General features: G+C 42.1%; 1 protein-coding gene across 1 annotated transcript in view; it reads left to right on the forward strand.

Annotated features, from left to right (window-relative positions):
- Positions 1-16,916, forward strand: part of glis1b (GLIS family zinc finger 1b) — a 132,003-nt gene that overhangs the window by 40,618 nt on the left and 74,469 nt on the right. The window contains exons 4-5 of the mRNA XM_088077843.1: positions 44-236; positions 1,538-3,104. Coding sequence (XP_087933969.1) covers positions 44-236; positions 1,538-3,104 — 1,760 coding nt within the window. The remainder of the gene's footprint in view (positions 1-43; positions 237-1,537; positions 3,105-16,916) is intronic.

Genomic DNA, 16,916 nt, shown 5'->3' on the forward strand with positions numbered 1-16,916 from the left:
AAAGCCCTACAGTTTAGTGATATTTCTTCTGTTCTTCTTTCAGTGAACGGTGCCTACTGCTCTGAAAAGGATTTAGACACTGAGCTGGGTGACGCTGAGGGCACCCTGATGCGATGTGGGCAGAGCTTGCCACTGCTGGTGGGGGGTCACTTAGGGGGGCTTTATACCCAGAGCCTCCACTGTGACAGACCTACACCCGACCTCATCCTGCAGGACGGCCTTCACCAAGACACCAGGTAAACTGTCACTATCATTTTCATTTTATAATAACTTTGTTCCTGTTCCAGTTTTGAATGCTTCCTGTTGGGTGTAGTATTACTAACGATATGCAGGTACAATGTGTTTTTCATTATCTTTGCTATTGTGGACCAGATGCACACATATGTAGCTGGAAGCCTTTATCAAGTTTCATAAAACACACCGTTGGGGTCCAAAGTAAAACATTTATGTTACACTAATGCGATTCTTCTGTTGTGCAATCTTTGACTACTGTTGGTCAAGTCAGAGAGAATTTCCAGTAACGTTCTCTGTTTTGGGGTTCGTGCCTTTTTTTCCCCTCCTCATCTGATCAAAGTGCTCCAGCACAGCCATTCACTTCTTTCATATTGTCTCTCAATATTTTCACAATAGCCAAACAGGAAATGGTGCCCCTGAATAGAAAGACGGGGGGGGGGGGGGGGTTAAGGTTTTATTAACAACAACGATGACAAAGTCTGCCGGTGGCTTTCTCCTATCCTAGCTAGCGTTAGCTCTGTTTTTCTCCCAGTGTGCTCGGGGGAAGGGACAAAGACGATTCCTTCATGAGACAGCCCGGAGAAAAAAGAGCTCTTCTCACATCACTCAGGGGCTTTGGACAAAATCCATAATGAGCCAACTGACAGGAATGATTATGTAGGAGATCACAGCAACGCATGGAGAAATCTGACCTGGGTTCCCCATTCAGCGGAGCAAAGATTCCCACCATAATACACAGTATTGTAAACGGTGACCCTTCATAGGCTGCAATTATGCCACCAAAACAGGTGACTCCCTATTTATCCCCAATGTTGGGTTGGGTTTAACCCCTTTGTGTCATCAAAGCCTGTCAGATGGACACACTAGCCAGTGGCCTCTCGGTCTCAGTGGCCATCCATCCCTCCCCCTCTCCCTATTCTTAGTCATAAATGCCCATTCATATTCTCTCACTACCAGGAGATCCTGTTTCGTTTATTCATAAAAACACTCTGGATCATCAGCAGTGGATACTTCCTGGTGTCGGACATCACCTTATGTCACTGACTCCCACACAGTGTTAATGTTTGTTCCATAAGGTGCCTTGCGATGAATGAGAGAGTTGGTTGAAATATTTTAGATAGGACTCTTTCATGATGATATGGTTTTTATGTAAACTGAGAGAATGATTGGAGGGGGGGGGGGGTAAGCAGGAGGCTAAACTCTGACAGTGCTGCTGGTGGGACGGATGAACCAGCCAGTATCTGTCATCAGCCTGTGAGCTAATAGCGCTCATATTCCTCTCTGTGTGTTTTTCTCCTCACAGATCCTCCTCTGCCTTCCAGAGGACCCTGCTGGGGGCCTCACCCAGCCTGGGCTGCGGCACTGCCAACGGGGCTCGCTCTTCTCTCCCGTACCATATCAAACAGGAGAACTCAATGGGCTACAAGATCTCCAACACAGGGTCCGGAGTCCATAGCGCGTCTCAGGCCGGGTTTCAGAACTGTACATCAGGCCAGGTCTTGGGAATGACGAGGGACGAGATAGTTGGAGCGCCGCTTGTTAGCAACAACGGTAATGGCATAGGCGCAGTGAGCGGTGTCGGTAGCGCTGTGTCAGGGGACGCAGTGCAACCGTTTAATAATGAAGATGGCTCCTCCCCATTGGCTTTGTCTCCAACTGGCTCCCGTCATTCAGCGCGACTGCTCAGTGCTAGCAGTCTGAGGAGACGCTGCCTGTCCCTGGCCTCACAGTCCACTGTCGCTCCTGGCAGCGTTGCTGCCACAGGCTCCCCGTCCGCTGCTGGCCCTGATCTCTCCGAGGAGATCAATATCACCGCCATCGTCTGCTCCTCCTCCCAGATGTCAATGGTTGCCTGCGTCAACGGTTTCCGCTCCAACGTCTCGCCCAGCCACGCCAGCAGTGCCGGCTTCTCCTCCTCTTCCTCCTCCTCTTCTACATCCCCACCCTCTAACTCCTGCTCACGGGAAGCCCCCCAGAGGCCCCCGCCTCACGGCAGCCCCCAGCAGGCCACGCTACAGGAGAGCTGTCAGCTATCCTCACCTGCCACCTGCCTACTGTCCCTATCCTCCTCCTCCTCCTCGTCCTCCTCTTCAGTGTCATCAGTGGAGCCGGAGCAGGGCCAAGGGCCGAGCCAGGGGCTGTGTGAGGAGCGGGGCTCCATGCTGCAGGGACGTGGGGCTGGAGGAACAGCGGGGGGAAGTGTGGGAGGAGGGGGAGGAGGAGGAGGAGGCTCAGACGGGTTGGGGCTACTGATGAGTGGGGCCCTGATGTCTGGGATGCTGCATTCGGGGCATGAAGCTGGGGCTCTCCTGGACGGGGGCCAAAGATCAGGGGCTGTCCTCAAACAGGAGCCCCTGGATGATTTTTCTCCCAGTGAAGACGAACTCTTTCAGCACCACTATCATCACCACCATCACTTGAGTGGTCGTAACGGGCACCCCCGTCAGCCTCACCACCCCTCTCGCCCCGCTATGCCTCCGCCTTACCACCTGCACCAGTACGTGGGGCCCGCTCCTGGGGGCCTTCTGCACCACCAGAGCCAGCAAACAGCACCAACCTCTTCCCTGGGACTCAAATCGACCGCTGGAGTTCCTCCTGGGTCTCACACAGCCCCGGAGCGAGAAGAAGTCGGAGGAGGAGGAGCACTGGTCGATAAGCAGGTGTGTCGCTGGATTGACTGCAGTGCTGCGTACGAGCAGCAGGAGGAGCTTGTGAGGCACATTGAGAAAGTCCACATTGACCAGCGCAAAGGTGAGGACTTCACCTGTTTCTGGGCCGGCTGCATTCGCCGCTACAAGCCCTTCAACGCCCGCTACAAGCTGCTCATTCACATGAGAGTCCACTCTGGAGAGAAACCCAACAAGTGCATGGTAAGTCAGCATCTTGTTAAATTATCCACCAAACACTTGGCAGATCCAGAAAAGCAGACTCCAGCAGTCCTCCATATTCACAACACATGCATTCGGTATAACTGAAAATCCCCTTATAATCAGCCGTCTTACTTTGACTAATCTTTGCTTCTTTTTGAAAGTATTAGGTTGTATTTATTGGTTAAATATGAGTCTAGTTTGTCCCATAATTGCAACCATCTGTTGATTTTTTTGTTGTTTGTTTGAATTAAACACAAGCACATATTTCACAAAATAACACAGTCCCTCCAGATGATTTTTCCTCAACCAGATACATGTCCATTGTGTCCAAAAACAAGACTGGACTTGCTTCACTGCTGATTACTTTTCAACAGTAAGTTTTATTTTGTTTTGGTTGAGGAACAGTTATTATTGTAATTCCTGTATTTTTAGTGGAACAGGTAAAAAAGATTTTTTCCCCTCTCTTCTTTTGAAGATGTGAGCTGCTGTAAGAGCAGCACTACCTCCTCAGTATAAATAGATTTGTGGTTGTATTCTTTACAGGTGAGGCTCCAATTGCACAAGTCAACACACTAATCAATGTCAAGCTGTCACTCCCCCGCATCCCTTAGCAAATGGAAAAAGCCCTCCAACCTTAAGAATGATTTAGTCCAAATACACAATTAGTCCACAATTTGTGTAGGGCGAAGCCATGTTTATTTTCACGAGCACTCTGTTTTTTGAGAGGGGATTCAGATCATGAAAAGCCAACACATATGGTTAACATAACCAAACAATGCCTACACTTGATCCTTTTAAATGGGAGCTTTAAATGTTTAGCTGTCCCACAAGTATTAAGTGAATTGGCTTCATATCCAAGCCAAACATGAGGAGAAATGTAGTAGTCTGGAGAAGGGAGCCACAGAGGGATAGTCGGTAACATTTGCTAGTCTTGCTCAATTCATGGCCTAACCCAAAGCCCCTGTCAGAAGTGGTCCTCTTCAAGTTCAGGAACCCATCCAATTCCTAATTATTGAAAGACTGAGTCTGCAATATTGCTACAGCACCTGTTTTATCTCCAGCCCTTTTTTCTTTCATAAAGGAAAAAAAAAATCCAGGTCTTGTTTATTTTTCTAAGTAACAGTGGCTTTTAAAATTAGCTGAAGTGAGCGTCTGTTAATAGAAAGCTGTATTTAATGGCAGTTTTCTGTGGAGTTGGATAAGAAATTCACGTCAATTTGGACTAATTCTGATACATGTTATTGCACATCTGAGCTGAGAGCCGATTAAAGCCAAAAAGACACAAACTGCTTCTGCTGTTCTCCCTGCTTTGCGTCACTCCGGGGTATTAGTGTTTCTGCTTCCTTGGCTCAGCATGAACTAAAAATTTGGAAGTAATTTGCTGCATTATATGTTCCCTAACTGTTAATTCTGCTTTAGGAGTGTGTTGCATTGAACTCTTTCATCCGTCTTTTTTTTTTTTTTTAATGTCGTTGTTGCTGCTCTTTGGAGCGCTGTGTCTTTAGTCTGAGGACTGTAGTCATATTCAAGTGACACACAGCATATAGACACTGAGTGAACGTTTGTGTGTGTATACAGAGAGGTGTATGCATAAATGTGTCACTGTGAAGGTGTGTATGTGTGTGTTTATGTGGAGATGTTTACCATATGTGAGCGCTGGAACAATTCGGCTCAGTGTGGACGAGCCACTGGATTCTGTCTGCGGACATGAGGCACTGCCGCTACACACCCTAACCTCCCGATCACCCTCATTGCAAGCACACACACACACACATGCGAACACAGGTATTCACAGTCTTGCAGTAATGTAAAAATGGGGATATTGTTTCCTTCGACCCTCACAATAGGAAGTATTGATTCCGTATACAGTACGTCGGGCTGTAACACTCCTGCTTTTCCGACAGAACATAAACAGAAATGTGAAATGTTTTCAAGCTTGAATCAACACATCTAATCAGCAGGGATTGAATGTATGTTGATTTGGGACTTCTGCAGATAAACTTGGAGGGCCAGAGAAAATAAACACACTGTGTGTGTTTGTAACTGTGTTTGTGTTTATATATAGTCTATATGGATTTAAGTAAGTACTACATATGAAACCTGGTGTCTCTGAGCACGTTTGAAAGCATGTATTTTATTTGTGTCCATCCCAAATCCTTATTTTTTTTTTGTCTGAGCTTGTGTGCTTTTTGGCCACTAGCGCTGATGCCCCTTGTGTTTGTTGTGCTCGTGCAATAGACAAAGGCATTCAAGAATTCGAGCAATTCGTATAGAGGAAGCAGATGAGACATTCTGTTTTAGGACCAAATGCTGTAGAAAAACCAGAGCTAATCCCTTTATTATCTTTCCAGCAGCAGATTCCAGCAGGCGCTCATGAAACGGGGCTCTCCTCACATCCAAACATAACACATATCTCTCCTCTTTCCCCCTCGCGCTCTCTCTCTACATATATACTGTATCTCTGTTTCTTCATACAGCTGCACAGCATTTGCTTCACGCTGCGTCTTGGCAGGAAAAAGTCATTATCACAAGTCATACCCCGACCCCTGCGTGAGCCTGTCACAGTCTGTACCTGGCTAATATTTTAAGAAATTCGGCATTAAAAAAGCCTTCCATATGTAGGTAGCTTTTAAAAAGTTCTGCTACCTTTTTAGAAAATATGTTTGGTTCCCTCTCCCCGCCAATTAAAGCGAGCCCCGGGCTGTTGTGTGTAGGGCAGGCGAGCACCGAAGGACACACGGGCGAAAAGGAAACAACATAATCTCTCCGCAATATCCTGTTGTGTTTCATGCCTAATTCACTTGTTGTTTTAGTTTATTACATTTTTTTCCTGTGTCTGCATAAATATTAAAAATATATCCAGACAGTAGCCCTGACATGGTCCCAGACTTTGATATTGTTCTGCTTCGTCAGAGGACAGGCCCAGCGGATTTGAAGTGTCTGAAGACTGGTCTGTGAGCTATGAGGGTCAGAAAATATCCTCCTAAAACACGAAGCTGTCTGTGTGGAAAGGGCAGAGCGTTTATATGGCAGAGTGACTTCAGGCGGGAGTACAGCTCTTTATTTGGTTTCTTTGGCAAATATTTTTTGGTCACATTTTATATCAAAACAATAGTATGTTTTTAATGTTATTGGAGGAAGCTATGTTGTTGTGGGATAAAGGATTCAAGGCATGAAACCTGATTCAGTGGTTTTGTTACGCTACTGTATTTACATGCGGAATTTCATAATAAGAGTCTTTGGAGAAATATAGTATTTTTAAACACAGTTTTGGTGACTTATAACAACGAAGGGGTTGTTGTTAATTGTTTGAAACCTGGATAGACATCAGTTTTTTTGTGGTGCATTTGTATGCCTTTCATAAGCATTTTAACCTTTGAAACCTGAGTAAATTGGTTTGATTTCTTTTGAAACGTGAGAGCAAAGGCAGTCAGCAATCTGGCAAGAAACGTTCTGCAAATTGCAGGAAAAGGTGACAAGAAAATTACTTTTAAAAAGAGAGAGAGACAACATTGTTAGAAATTATTATAAAAAAATTTTTATAACCTTATAACCTTTTTACTTTAACTGTTTATCGATTTCTTGCTCATGTTCATTAATTTCTTGATTTTGAGTTGAGTTTTTTATTTCCATCTTCCCATGTTTTTGAAAGAATTCAAACAAATTTTCTCAGGTTTCAAAGGGTTAATCCAATTTTGTCTTGAATACAATGTTCAGGGTTCCCATGGTAACGGAAAGTCTCTATCTCATTTTCCAGGTCTGGAAATGTCATGGAATTAGTAAAATCCTTAAAAATGTTGGAAAAGTCATGAAATTTTGTTGTGTATAATGAAATCATTAAAAATAATATTTCGGTGATAACCTTCTTTTTCCCAAACAAATTAAAATTAACAAACGGGTTGATCGAACTGTCAGCTGTTCGGTCAGCGGTCCGCAGATCGCCCATAATATGATTATTAACATTTGAAGTAAACTATACTTAATAGTTCTTTTCATGTTATACATTTTGATGATTGTTCATGGAAATCTTTTCAGGACACCTTGAAAAGTCATGGTACAGTTTTGAAATGTTGCCAATTAAAATGTGTGGGAACCCTGAATATTTAGGCTTCATTGAACAATTTATTTTTGCACCTGGTTGAAAAGACATGCTTATTAAGTTTTATATAAGTAAAGTAATGTTATTTTAATTATGGTTTATACCGCACTGAGTCCCATGGTAATATAAAGTATCACTTTTTTTGTTATTTAATTAAAGTTTCTATTTTTTTCTCCTGGGGTTCATACCTTTGAGGTGATGTAATTGACAAACTACTTAAAAGCTAAAGCAAATTCCTCCATAAAAGGGTAGATTCACATGCTTTAGTGTTACTCATATGTTCGAGCCAAAGGCGAGACAGAAAGCCACCCGCCCATTTCACAATGATACAACACAGCCAGCATTAGCTGCTTAATGGGACTGTGTCCAAACACATACACATGTGCACACACAAACACCAAAACACTCACTGACACACTCAGTCAAACCACTTGTTGAAGGAAAGTTGGATGTCGAGGCCCGCTTGGAAAAAAGCGTAGATCATGGAATTTCCTCTTTTTTCACTGGTGTGAAACCAGCAAACATATATATTTAGATTTACTAGACTGATTTTTGGAGGAGAGTGGCAAAATCCTTCGGCAGCAGACGTTAAGACACGGAGCGCCGGCTGGTGCCAAGATGGCGTGTGTTTTCAGGAGTAAATGGACTCTTTTGTGAGCAATCAGCTCAGAGCAGGAGATGAAACAGGGAGTGCCATTAGCTAATTAAAACTGAGGTTCAGCACATGACCCGACTTTTCCTCTGAATGCCGCCTGAAACTGGAGCCGTCTGGGCACTGGGTGCGGGTGGCGAGTGACGTTGATATTAATGTGTTTGTACCCATATGAGCCTCTGACACTCTGGCCTGTCTGGACGACTTAGAGGCCACAATCTCAGGGTCCAGCTTGTGAACTTTCGAGGCCAAAAAGTACCTGTAGTAAAGAAATATTGAGCTTGGCTCGCTAGAGAAGATGCTTAAGAGATTCTAAAGAGCCAACTTAAAGGGATACTTCGCTGATTTTCAACCAGCTTTGTAGTAGTGCAGTAGTAGTCGTATGTGTAGATGAACTGCGGTAAATTTTCCTCCATCTTATCAGCACCCAGATGCATAATTTGGCTTTTTAGGAACTAAGAAAACAAAATGTTGAATATTTTTTTCCTCATTCTCCAAAGTAGCATGTAATTTCTCAGTTTATTGAAAATATTTAAAATCTGCGGGGAATTGAGTCCCAGTGTTTTGCACCCAATAGCAACAACATGCAAACAGACAAACTGACCCGAGGAACTCAGACATGCATGGAAACCAAATCACCAACATATAATATTGTGGATCAGCAAGGCCAACTAGTTCCCCAGGCTGTACACACACACACACACACACACACACACATACACACACATTCACTCCAGTGTAGTGGGAGAGGAGAAGTCTGTATATGGCTCATTGAATGTAATCAGGGTCAATAGGCGAGAAAGGGCATTGATTCAGCATGTCAGGAGTAACTGCATGCTTCGGAAACAGAGCTCCGAAAGTCTGTTAAGTTGGCACAAATGCAAAGACTAATCAAGTCCAAATAAAGACTTGGCAGAGATCAACTTATAGCACTTTATCTGAAGGTCCCGTGTCTCTGCTACCCATTAAATCATTTCCAGAATTAACTTTGTCAGCTGTTCCCCGGGCAAATGAGTTCATCAGGTAGCTAGATAGTCTAATTTCTCTCTACAAACCCATAACCCCATCCTGTGGTTATCCTCAGTCTTCCTGCGGGTCTGCTCTGCTGCTCGGCAGTGCGGTCGTCATGCTAATAGTAACACAACACTGTCCACATGTGATATTGGTATGATGAAACTGCTGGCAGAGGGGCTCTGCAACTGATGTTTTGGCATACGATCGAAAGCTCTGGATAGATGGTTCTTGCTTGTTTTCCTTGTCGAGTGGGCCAGGCCAACTTCTTGTCAGGACGAAAAAAGTTTTCCAGTCAATCTAAATGTGGTCCAGTACTCTCCAACATCACCCCCACCTCCCCCTCTTTCTCTCCCACTATCTATCATTTAGATCTGAATTTAGGAGTGCTTTGATACACTCAACACTTACTGCATCTACGCAACCACAACATACGATTCAGTGTCCCCTCTGGATCTTTACCCAGATACTGAAACACTCTGTTTCAAGTAACTTGTCTTTGTCAGTGGTGTTGCATATGGAATTCTAATGCTTATCCATGATGCTTGTAGAACATATGTTTTATATTTAAGCTATTTATTGACCAAGTATCCTTTTGATGTAAGTGTTAACTCTGTGGCAGGGCTGCATGATATGCAAAAAACAACAGCGTATTACGATCATATTTACAGCTATTATGATATGATTTTAGTGGGAATGGTAATTCTTGCATTTCATTTTCAGTGAAAAAAATAGATATTAGAATGATGATGTGATTTTTGTTTGGGTCTGTATCAAACACGTGTGTTTCCTTATGCCTGGAATATGAATAGTAGGCCAGGGTATCTCTGTTGCACCACAGTGCTTCATTTATAATGGTATGTTGTGACTCATTTTATTTATTTTTTTTAAATCAAGCCCATGTGATTTGGACATTGCAGTTGGCCATATTACAATTTAAAATATATATATATATATATATATATATATATATGTATGTATATATGTATATATATATATATGTGTATATATATGTATATATATATATGTATGTATGTATATATATGTATGTATATATATATAATAAATAATATAGACATTTTATAGATAATGAATATAGTCCAAATAGATACATTTAAGAAATTAAATTCTATTAAAATGTGATTGCAATTAAGTGAAATAATAATAATAATAATAATAAATCATTAATAATATTGATTCTGTCTATTTAATGATGAAATTTTAAACAATTCTGGTAAAATTGTTTTCATGCCTGTTGTAGACATGAACAGTCATTTCAGTATTATTACTTTTTTTTATTATAAGATTTGAAACCTCAAAAGTTTGACATTTTTAACTCAATGTTTAAGTTTCAGGTGCTCTCTCTTTCTCAGTCTGTATGATGCACATAAACATGTCAACAGTTTTTTTGTATGCTTTTATTGGACAGGTATCAAAATCAAAATCAGGAAAAAAGTGTTACAGGATGGCATGTCTAATAAGACTTCTCTGGAACTGCTGGTGCAAAACAAAAAGGTTAGCATATTAACATTTAGCCTGGTAGATTTAGCTGGGAGCAGTCCACCAGATAACAAATGGAGGACACTAATGCACATGCATTATGGGCACCCGTGTAAGGATGCAGGAGAAACATTTGCGTGTTTGCGTGAGGTTGTTGTGCACACAACATTGGAATGACATGCACAACATGACTAGTGGAGCATTCCTCAAAAATATTGGAAACTGCTACGTAAAATCAAGCTATAAAAGGTCTACACCTACCTTTCCTGTAACCTCCTAACCAGGTATCAAAGCATGCAGGGTTTACTACATGTGATACACTCTAATTGCATTTGTCTGGAATGCAATATTTTGAGTTCCCCATTTCCTCAACATTTAATCACGCTCTGGTATCGGAAACCTGAAGACCCAGGGCTGTGGCTCGTTATACGCTGCACAGAGATTGTGTCATAATTGTGTCCCATCCAAAAGCTTAATCAGTTTAACCTCTCTACTGAGCCAGATCAGTTTACTAATACATCGGATAAAAGACGCCGGGGTGTGTGTTCAGGGTCTCCATCATGTTCAGGGGGCTGTAGCAGGGATGCAAACCTGGTTTATGGAACACAGATAGGGAGGATGGATGGAGGAGAGCTGTGGAGTCTTCTTCTAGGTCATGGGCCGTTTTAGTCTCCTGTCTAGACTCTTAAAGTTTTCTCTGGTTGTTAGTGCTCAATAGTTGTGCTTTTTGGCTGTATACCGTCACGGATCATGTGCATTGTGGAGGTGTGATCAACTGTGTCTTTGCTACAGTCAAACAGATAATTATAGCCAGAGTATATTTGTGGCATTTTACGGGGCAAAGACATAACAGGCCCTTTCTCCTCTGAGGTTCTCATCCTCTCCCACTCCTCACATTCACACACTGGCCTCGTTTTGTGCCCAGGCACAATTTGTGCCACAGCAGCCACTCCGCAAACATACCCACCTGAACCGGTCTGTTGGTTGTGTGTGTTGAACAGAGGTTAATCTCTTAAAGCACCCTGATGTTTATTTTTGTTTTTTTTGCTGACTTGTCAGTCCAGAGCAACATCTTCCTCTGGCTACCTTCACATCGCCCACCAAACAAGCATACAAGAAGAACATTTATACACACCGGGACCACTTCTGCCTCAGGGCCATGCCACAACCCAAGACGACAGTATCCCTCCACCCAGCCAGACCCACACTGTCACCACACCAGACTAGGCTAGACCTGCAGCTAATATATATGAGTTGCTACCGTGCAAAATAAACACTAAGAGAAGTATGGATAAATTATGTAGCGAAAGATGTGTTTACGTTTAGGGTGTCAAGTTTAAATTATGCACCGCGGTGTTCTGTGGTTACTGTGCCGGCTTTAATTTGAATGTTTGAGTAAAGAAGTGAAGGCTGGAAGAAACGGAGCCAGACAGGCAATTCAGTTTCACTGATGTCATCCCAAAAAACGACATTTTTTTGCCCAGAATTCATCACAAGGCATTATGCATGACATGTGATTTGGTATGCACTGAATGCGGACTTGAGAGCATTTTTGGAGCATTAGCACAGCCGTTGCACACAGACAACTTGAGTGTTTGTCACAAGTTGACCGAGCTTTCCAAGCTGAGACCTGTGTGTGTTTACACTGTCAAGACCTTCAGTGTGTTTTCAAACGCCAACCAGAGAGTGAGAGAGGGTGAAGAGAGATCCACATGGAAAGATCCAAGTAGAATATTGAGGCGTGGATTGTGGCGTTAAATGGCACACATATTAAAACAGTGAGTCTTTACCAAAACCACATCAATTATAATGATTGATAATGAGTGAACGAGGGGAAATAAGAGAGAGACAGAGAAATTGGACCAAAAATCTTTAGCAGTGGGACATATAAGGACACGATACACAATGATCCAATTTCTTTTAACCCTTCTTTTATGACTGTGTGACCCAGAAGAACTGGCACCAACAGAGACTCTAATATTTAAGTTGGGATTTACCTCTCCCCCTTAGAGGTTTACACCCCAGTGATCTCTAACTGTCTCCAGAAAGAAGCCTTCTCGCTTTCTGTTCTCGTCGAAAAACATCTGTTTCACATTCAGCCTGTTCAGCTTTGGAATTGGTTTAACATCGATGTAAAAAGGTTTATGCAGGGTTTATACCAGATTGGTTCAGTTATTTGGGCAGAATTACAGTAGAAGTAAGAAGCCTTTAAGTCAGAGCATATCCTTTTGTTTTTCCTCAGTTTCTCATAACAGCGATCTCTCATACTGTATCACGTAGCAGCTGTCATTCACACTGCATCTGTGTCAGGGGCAAAACAAACAAAAACATCCCCACTATGCCAATTTCATAAAGGAATAAAGCCAAGAAATTTAGATCAGGACATGCGTGATTTAAAGTGCAGCCAGGAAATGCATATATCGTATATGGGGAAAATGGTGTATCGTAATCTGTTTGCCTTCTAACTGGCAAATTGTGTGCAAGTACCAGGCTGGAACTCATATTACGGGTAACATAAACATGTGTCTGATGAGAAATTTGAAGGAAATATTCCATAAATATGTAAACGTTTACTGAAGAATACCAGTGAATGGTGGGAACTCTGTTTTTTTGCCGTTGGCGGGTTGTTAGAGTCCATCGTAATAGCACAGGAATGGGGAGCGGTTTTCAAACAAATGTGTTTTCCTATAGGACAGCGGGCACAGGCATGTTAGTGTGGACTGAATTATTGAATATGAATAGAGAAGCATACACTGAAATGTGGTGAATTGATTTATTGAAATGTGAATGAATAGTGATGTGCTTGCTGAGAGCGCCTGAGGCGTTATTCGACTTGACGCACTGAATATCCAACACAGCCTGATATATTGCAACCAGCCATATCCACATAACTGGAAACTGGACCCTGAAACCCGCAGAGAGCAGAAAAGAACACAACCTTGGCATGCTGAGGAGTGAACAAATCTAGGGGCACCGTTGCACCACATTTCTTGGGCAGCTGCTTTTTTACCCAGAAGGCTTTGTGGTCTGGTCCCCCTCCAGAGGGTTGCATAAACTCTTCCCCAACACCCTGCTCGAGTCTTTATATGCCAGTGTTGATCACAATGCCATGTTGACCTATTGTTTAATTTAGCTGGCATGTTTTCTGTCTGAATACTATAGTGCTTCTGGCATCAAGGTATTTGGCTTGGCAGCTCTCTGGGCTTCTGCAGTGTTTATTTGTTGTCACGTCAGAGTTATAGAGTCATCCAGTGTGTGCTACAGAGGGCCTTTAGACAGCTGTGTCAACTCTTGCCTTGTGTAGACGACGAATGGTTTGCCAAAAAGGGAGAAGGGCTTTTATTTCTTTACCTAACAAGTCTCTAAGATACAGGAATGCTGTGACTTCAGCTGTGGGTTTCATTATGTCACACAAGAATTTAAATCCAGCAGGCAAGACTGACTGATGTCCACATTATCATCTGAAATCACAAAATGAGAGTGCAACAGAGCAAAGTGTCCCAGTGGTGGGTAGAGTACTGAAAACTTATGCTCAATTAAAAGTACAATTACTCCCATAATAAAATTACTCAAGTAAAAGTAAACAGTTACCATTTCCATTGGTTCAATAGTCGCACCAAAGGATGTACAACGTCAAGTAAGACAAATTAACTGAAACAAGTCATTGGTGCTTTGTACAAAAGGAAAAGTTGTTTGTTCTTCCCCCTTGAGACAGCTTGCGTCTTTTTGTGATGTTCTGTGGCAGCATGTTTTATCAAAATTCATAACTAATCTGGAAAGTAGAAAAAAATTGTGTGTGTGTGTGTGTGTGTGTGTGTGTGTGTGTGTGTGTGTGTGTGTGTGTGCTTGTAAAATTACCATAGATGGGCAGGAATGTGGCGCAGATACAGTGAAGCTCGTGCTTTTCCAAAATTTAAATATGGGTCCTTGAAAAGTGTTGGCAAAGTTCTGAAATGTTTGTGGGAACCCTGTATTACTCAAAGTACAAGTTAATTTCCCTTTTAATATTTTTATAATTTGTACAGCCCAGTGTAAAATAGAAAAGAAAAGAGCCCATTATAATAAAACTTGTTTTTTTTCCAATTAATAAGACCAGCAAATCCATCAAATATGGATAGCCATTACAGTTGAGATATGAACAGTCTCCCTTCAGGGGCCTTGTAGGATTTGAGGACATTGAGGGACTCAGGAATGGGAGATCTGGGACTGCTCCGCGCACATCTTTACAGAGACATGGTTAAACCCTAACATTCGTGATCAAGCTGTTGCAGTGGATAGACAGACTTTGTTGGGAGCCATAAGGACACAAGACTCTGTCGCAACCAGATGGAATCGTCATAGTAGCTGCTGATTTTAATCAACTCATCCCTCAACTCCTACGATGTAGCAGGATCAAGGACAAGTGTAATTTCATTGTCAAAGTTCAGACTAATAAATCTATCTTCTACCTTCTTTATTAAATAAAGTTCATGCATAAAAACATTAATCTCAAAATGAGAAGAGATGATTCATGCCAGATTTTGCTATTAGCTAGTTTATATCTGCAGTCCTTGGGAAGGTACCAACAGAACAAATATCTAACACTAAAAAGCACTAATCACTCATAATAAAAAAACTTACAATGAAATAGACAATACAAACAGACACAAGCACATCAACTTACCAACACATTCCTAAAATATTGATCACGGTGAAATTAACACTGGCATGTCTCGTTACTCAATATCCATTTTTTTTAATAAAACATTCAGGGCTGAGGCCTCAGATATCCAAGCCTAACAATACCACCGTCCTACTCTTATTTCATCTCGCTTCCTAATCATAGCATCAAAGATTCACACATGAAAAAATGACACAGGCGACATAAGCTAGCTAACTACATTTTCACCTACAGTGTGTGCAACTTATTTCAGTGAGCTTGTGGAGGTTGTAAAACAAATGTTTAAAAGCAGAGATCTCAGTGTTTTACAGGAGTCACAGTAAGTACTTTGCCGTGTATCTTATGGTTTTTTTTTTAGGTTTTCGGTATAAAAACTTTGGCCAGATGTGGTCAGGGATTGTCACTGGAAGCTGCGTCTTGTTCTGGGTTTTGCTTCATCATCACATTGTGGTCAAAAGACAGGTTGTGCTTCTTTTTTCCAGGCAGCCACAGCAGAGGTTCTCCTGGCATGCTCTCAACCCTCCAAGCATTTACAGTAGATGAGTTGAAGTTAAAAAAAATGACTAGCTCAAAAATATACTCAAGTAAAAAGCAGAAGCACAGATTTAAAGAGAAATTAACCTGAAAATGACTCGTTCCTCGTGCTGTAAATTAGCACGAAATATTCTCTAATCAACAAAATAATACACAATAAAACACTTGCGCAGCATTAAAAATCAGCTGCTGGTAATGCATTTTGGTTTTCTGGATTGAGACTGTGGTTCAGTGATGGGTTTTTTTTTGCTTTCTAAAGCATGAGTGGTTCATTTCAGGATTTTTTGTCAGAGCAAGGGCATCTTTCCAGACCTGTGGCAATGTCCAAAGATGCCAATTTCTCCATTGCCAGCAGCCCCAATAGACTAAAAATGAAATGCAATCACAAGACATCTGTCATTTTGACAAAGTAATGCAACTTGTTAAGACATTTTTCACTCTTAGAGTTGACAGCACGTAAAAATGCCCAGTGCAGCTTAAAACTTATTTTTATTTCTTGGAGGAAAAAGTCAAATGAATGCCAAAATGCAGACAGTACAATACTAGACAAACTGGGGAGTAAAGTCACAGAGAGAGGAGAAAACAGTGGATGATGCAATAAAAAGATCACGACAAAACATAGGATGATGGACTGTTCAGTCTAATAGTCTAACAAAAGAGCAATAAAGTTGATCAATTAGATAGAACCTTATTGTCACTACTGGCTGTTGTTGAACTGGCATCTTTCATCTCCCAATAGCAGCGATATGAAATGGAGTCACGGTTATATATAACACCTCATTGTAGGGCTGCAGCAAGAGGAGCGTTTTGGCAGAAGGGGGTAAAGGAGAGAAGAGAGAGAAAGCGAGAGTGAGAGTAGAGGCAGGTGTGAGTGAAAGGTGCTGGACAGATTGAAGCGCGGGTGTCAGAGGACGCCGTAGCTCACAAGCCCGTCAAACTGGATCCCGCATTGACTGCCAGTAACATCAGTCCCGGCGCCGGCTCGGTACACAGATCATGTTTAGGATTTTCATTGCCTAACCCCCAGTCTGTCTTTTTCATGGCAGGTTCGGATTTCGTGAATGGGTTTATAATTAATGCCTTGATGGCTACTAATGGCTGCGGCACTGGAAGCTTTGTATTGCAGTCTAATTAGCCATTATAAATGGTTTGGATTTGGTTTGTGAGAATAAATACTGTCACGAGACAAAGTGGGATGGCTCTTTTAGGAGCCTGTCACTGAATGAGAAGTCACAGGACCACATGTCTCCCCATTAAAGTTAACGCCCAGAATCCTTCTTATATCTACAAGTTATTTAGCCAGTATTCAAACCTCACTGTATAATAAATCTTTGTTATTTTTCAATGATTAAATCT

Source organism: Plectropomus leopardus, chromosome 5, assembly GCF_026936395.1.
Source record: "Plectropomus leopardus strain MGB_pleo_1.0 chromosome 5, ASM2693639v1, whole genome shotgun sequence".
Lineage (NCBI taxonomy): Eukaryota > Metazoa > Chordata > Actinopteri > Perciformes > Serranidae > Plectropomus > Plectropomus leopardus.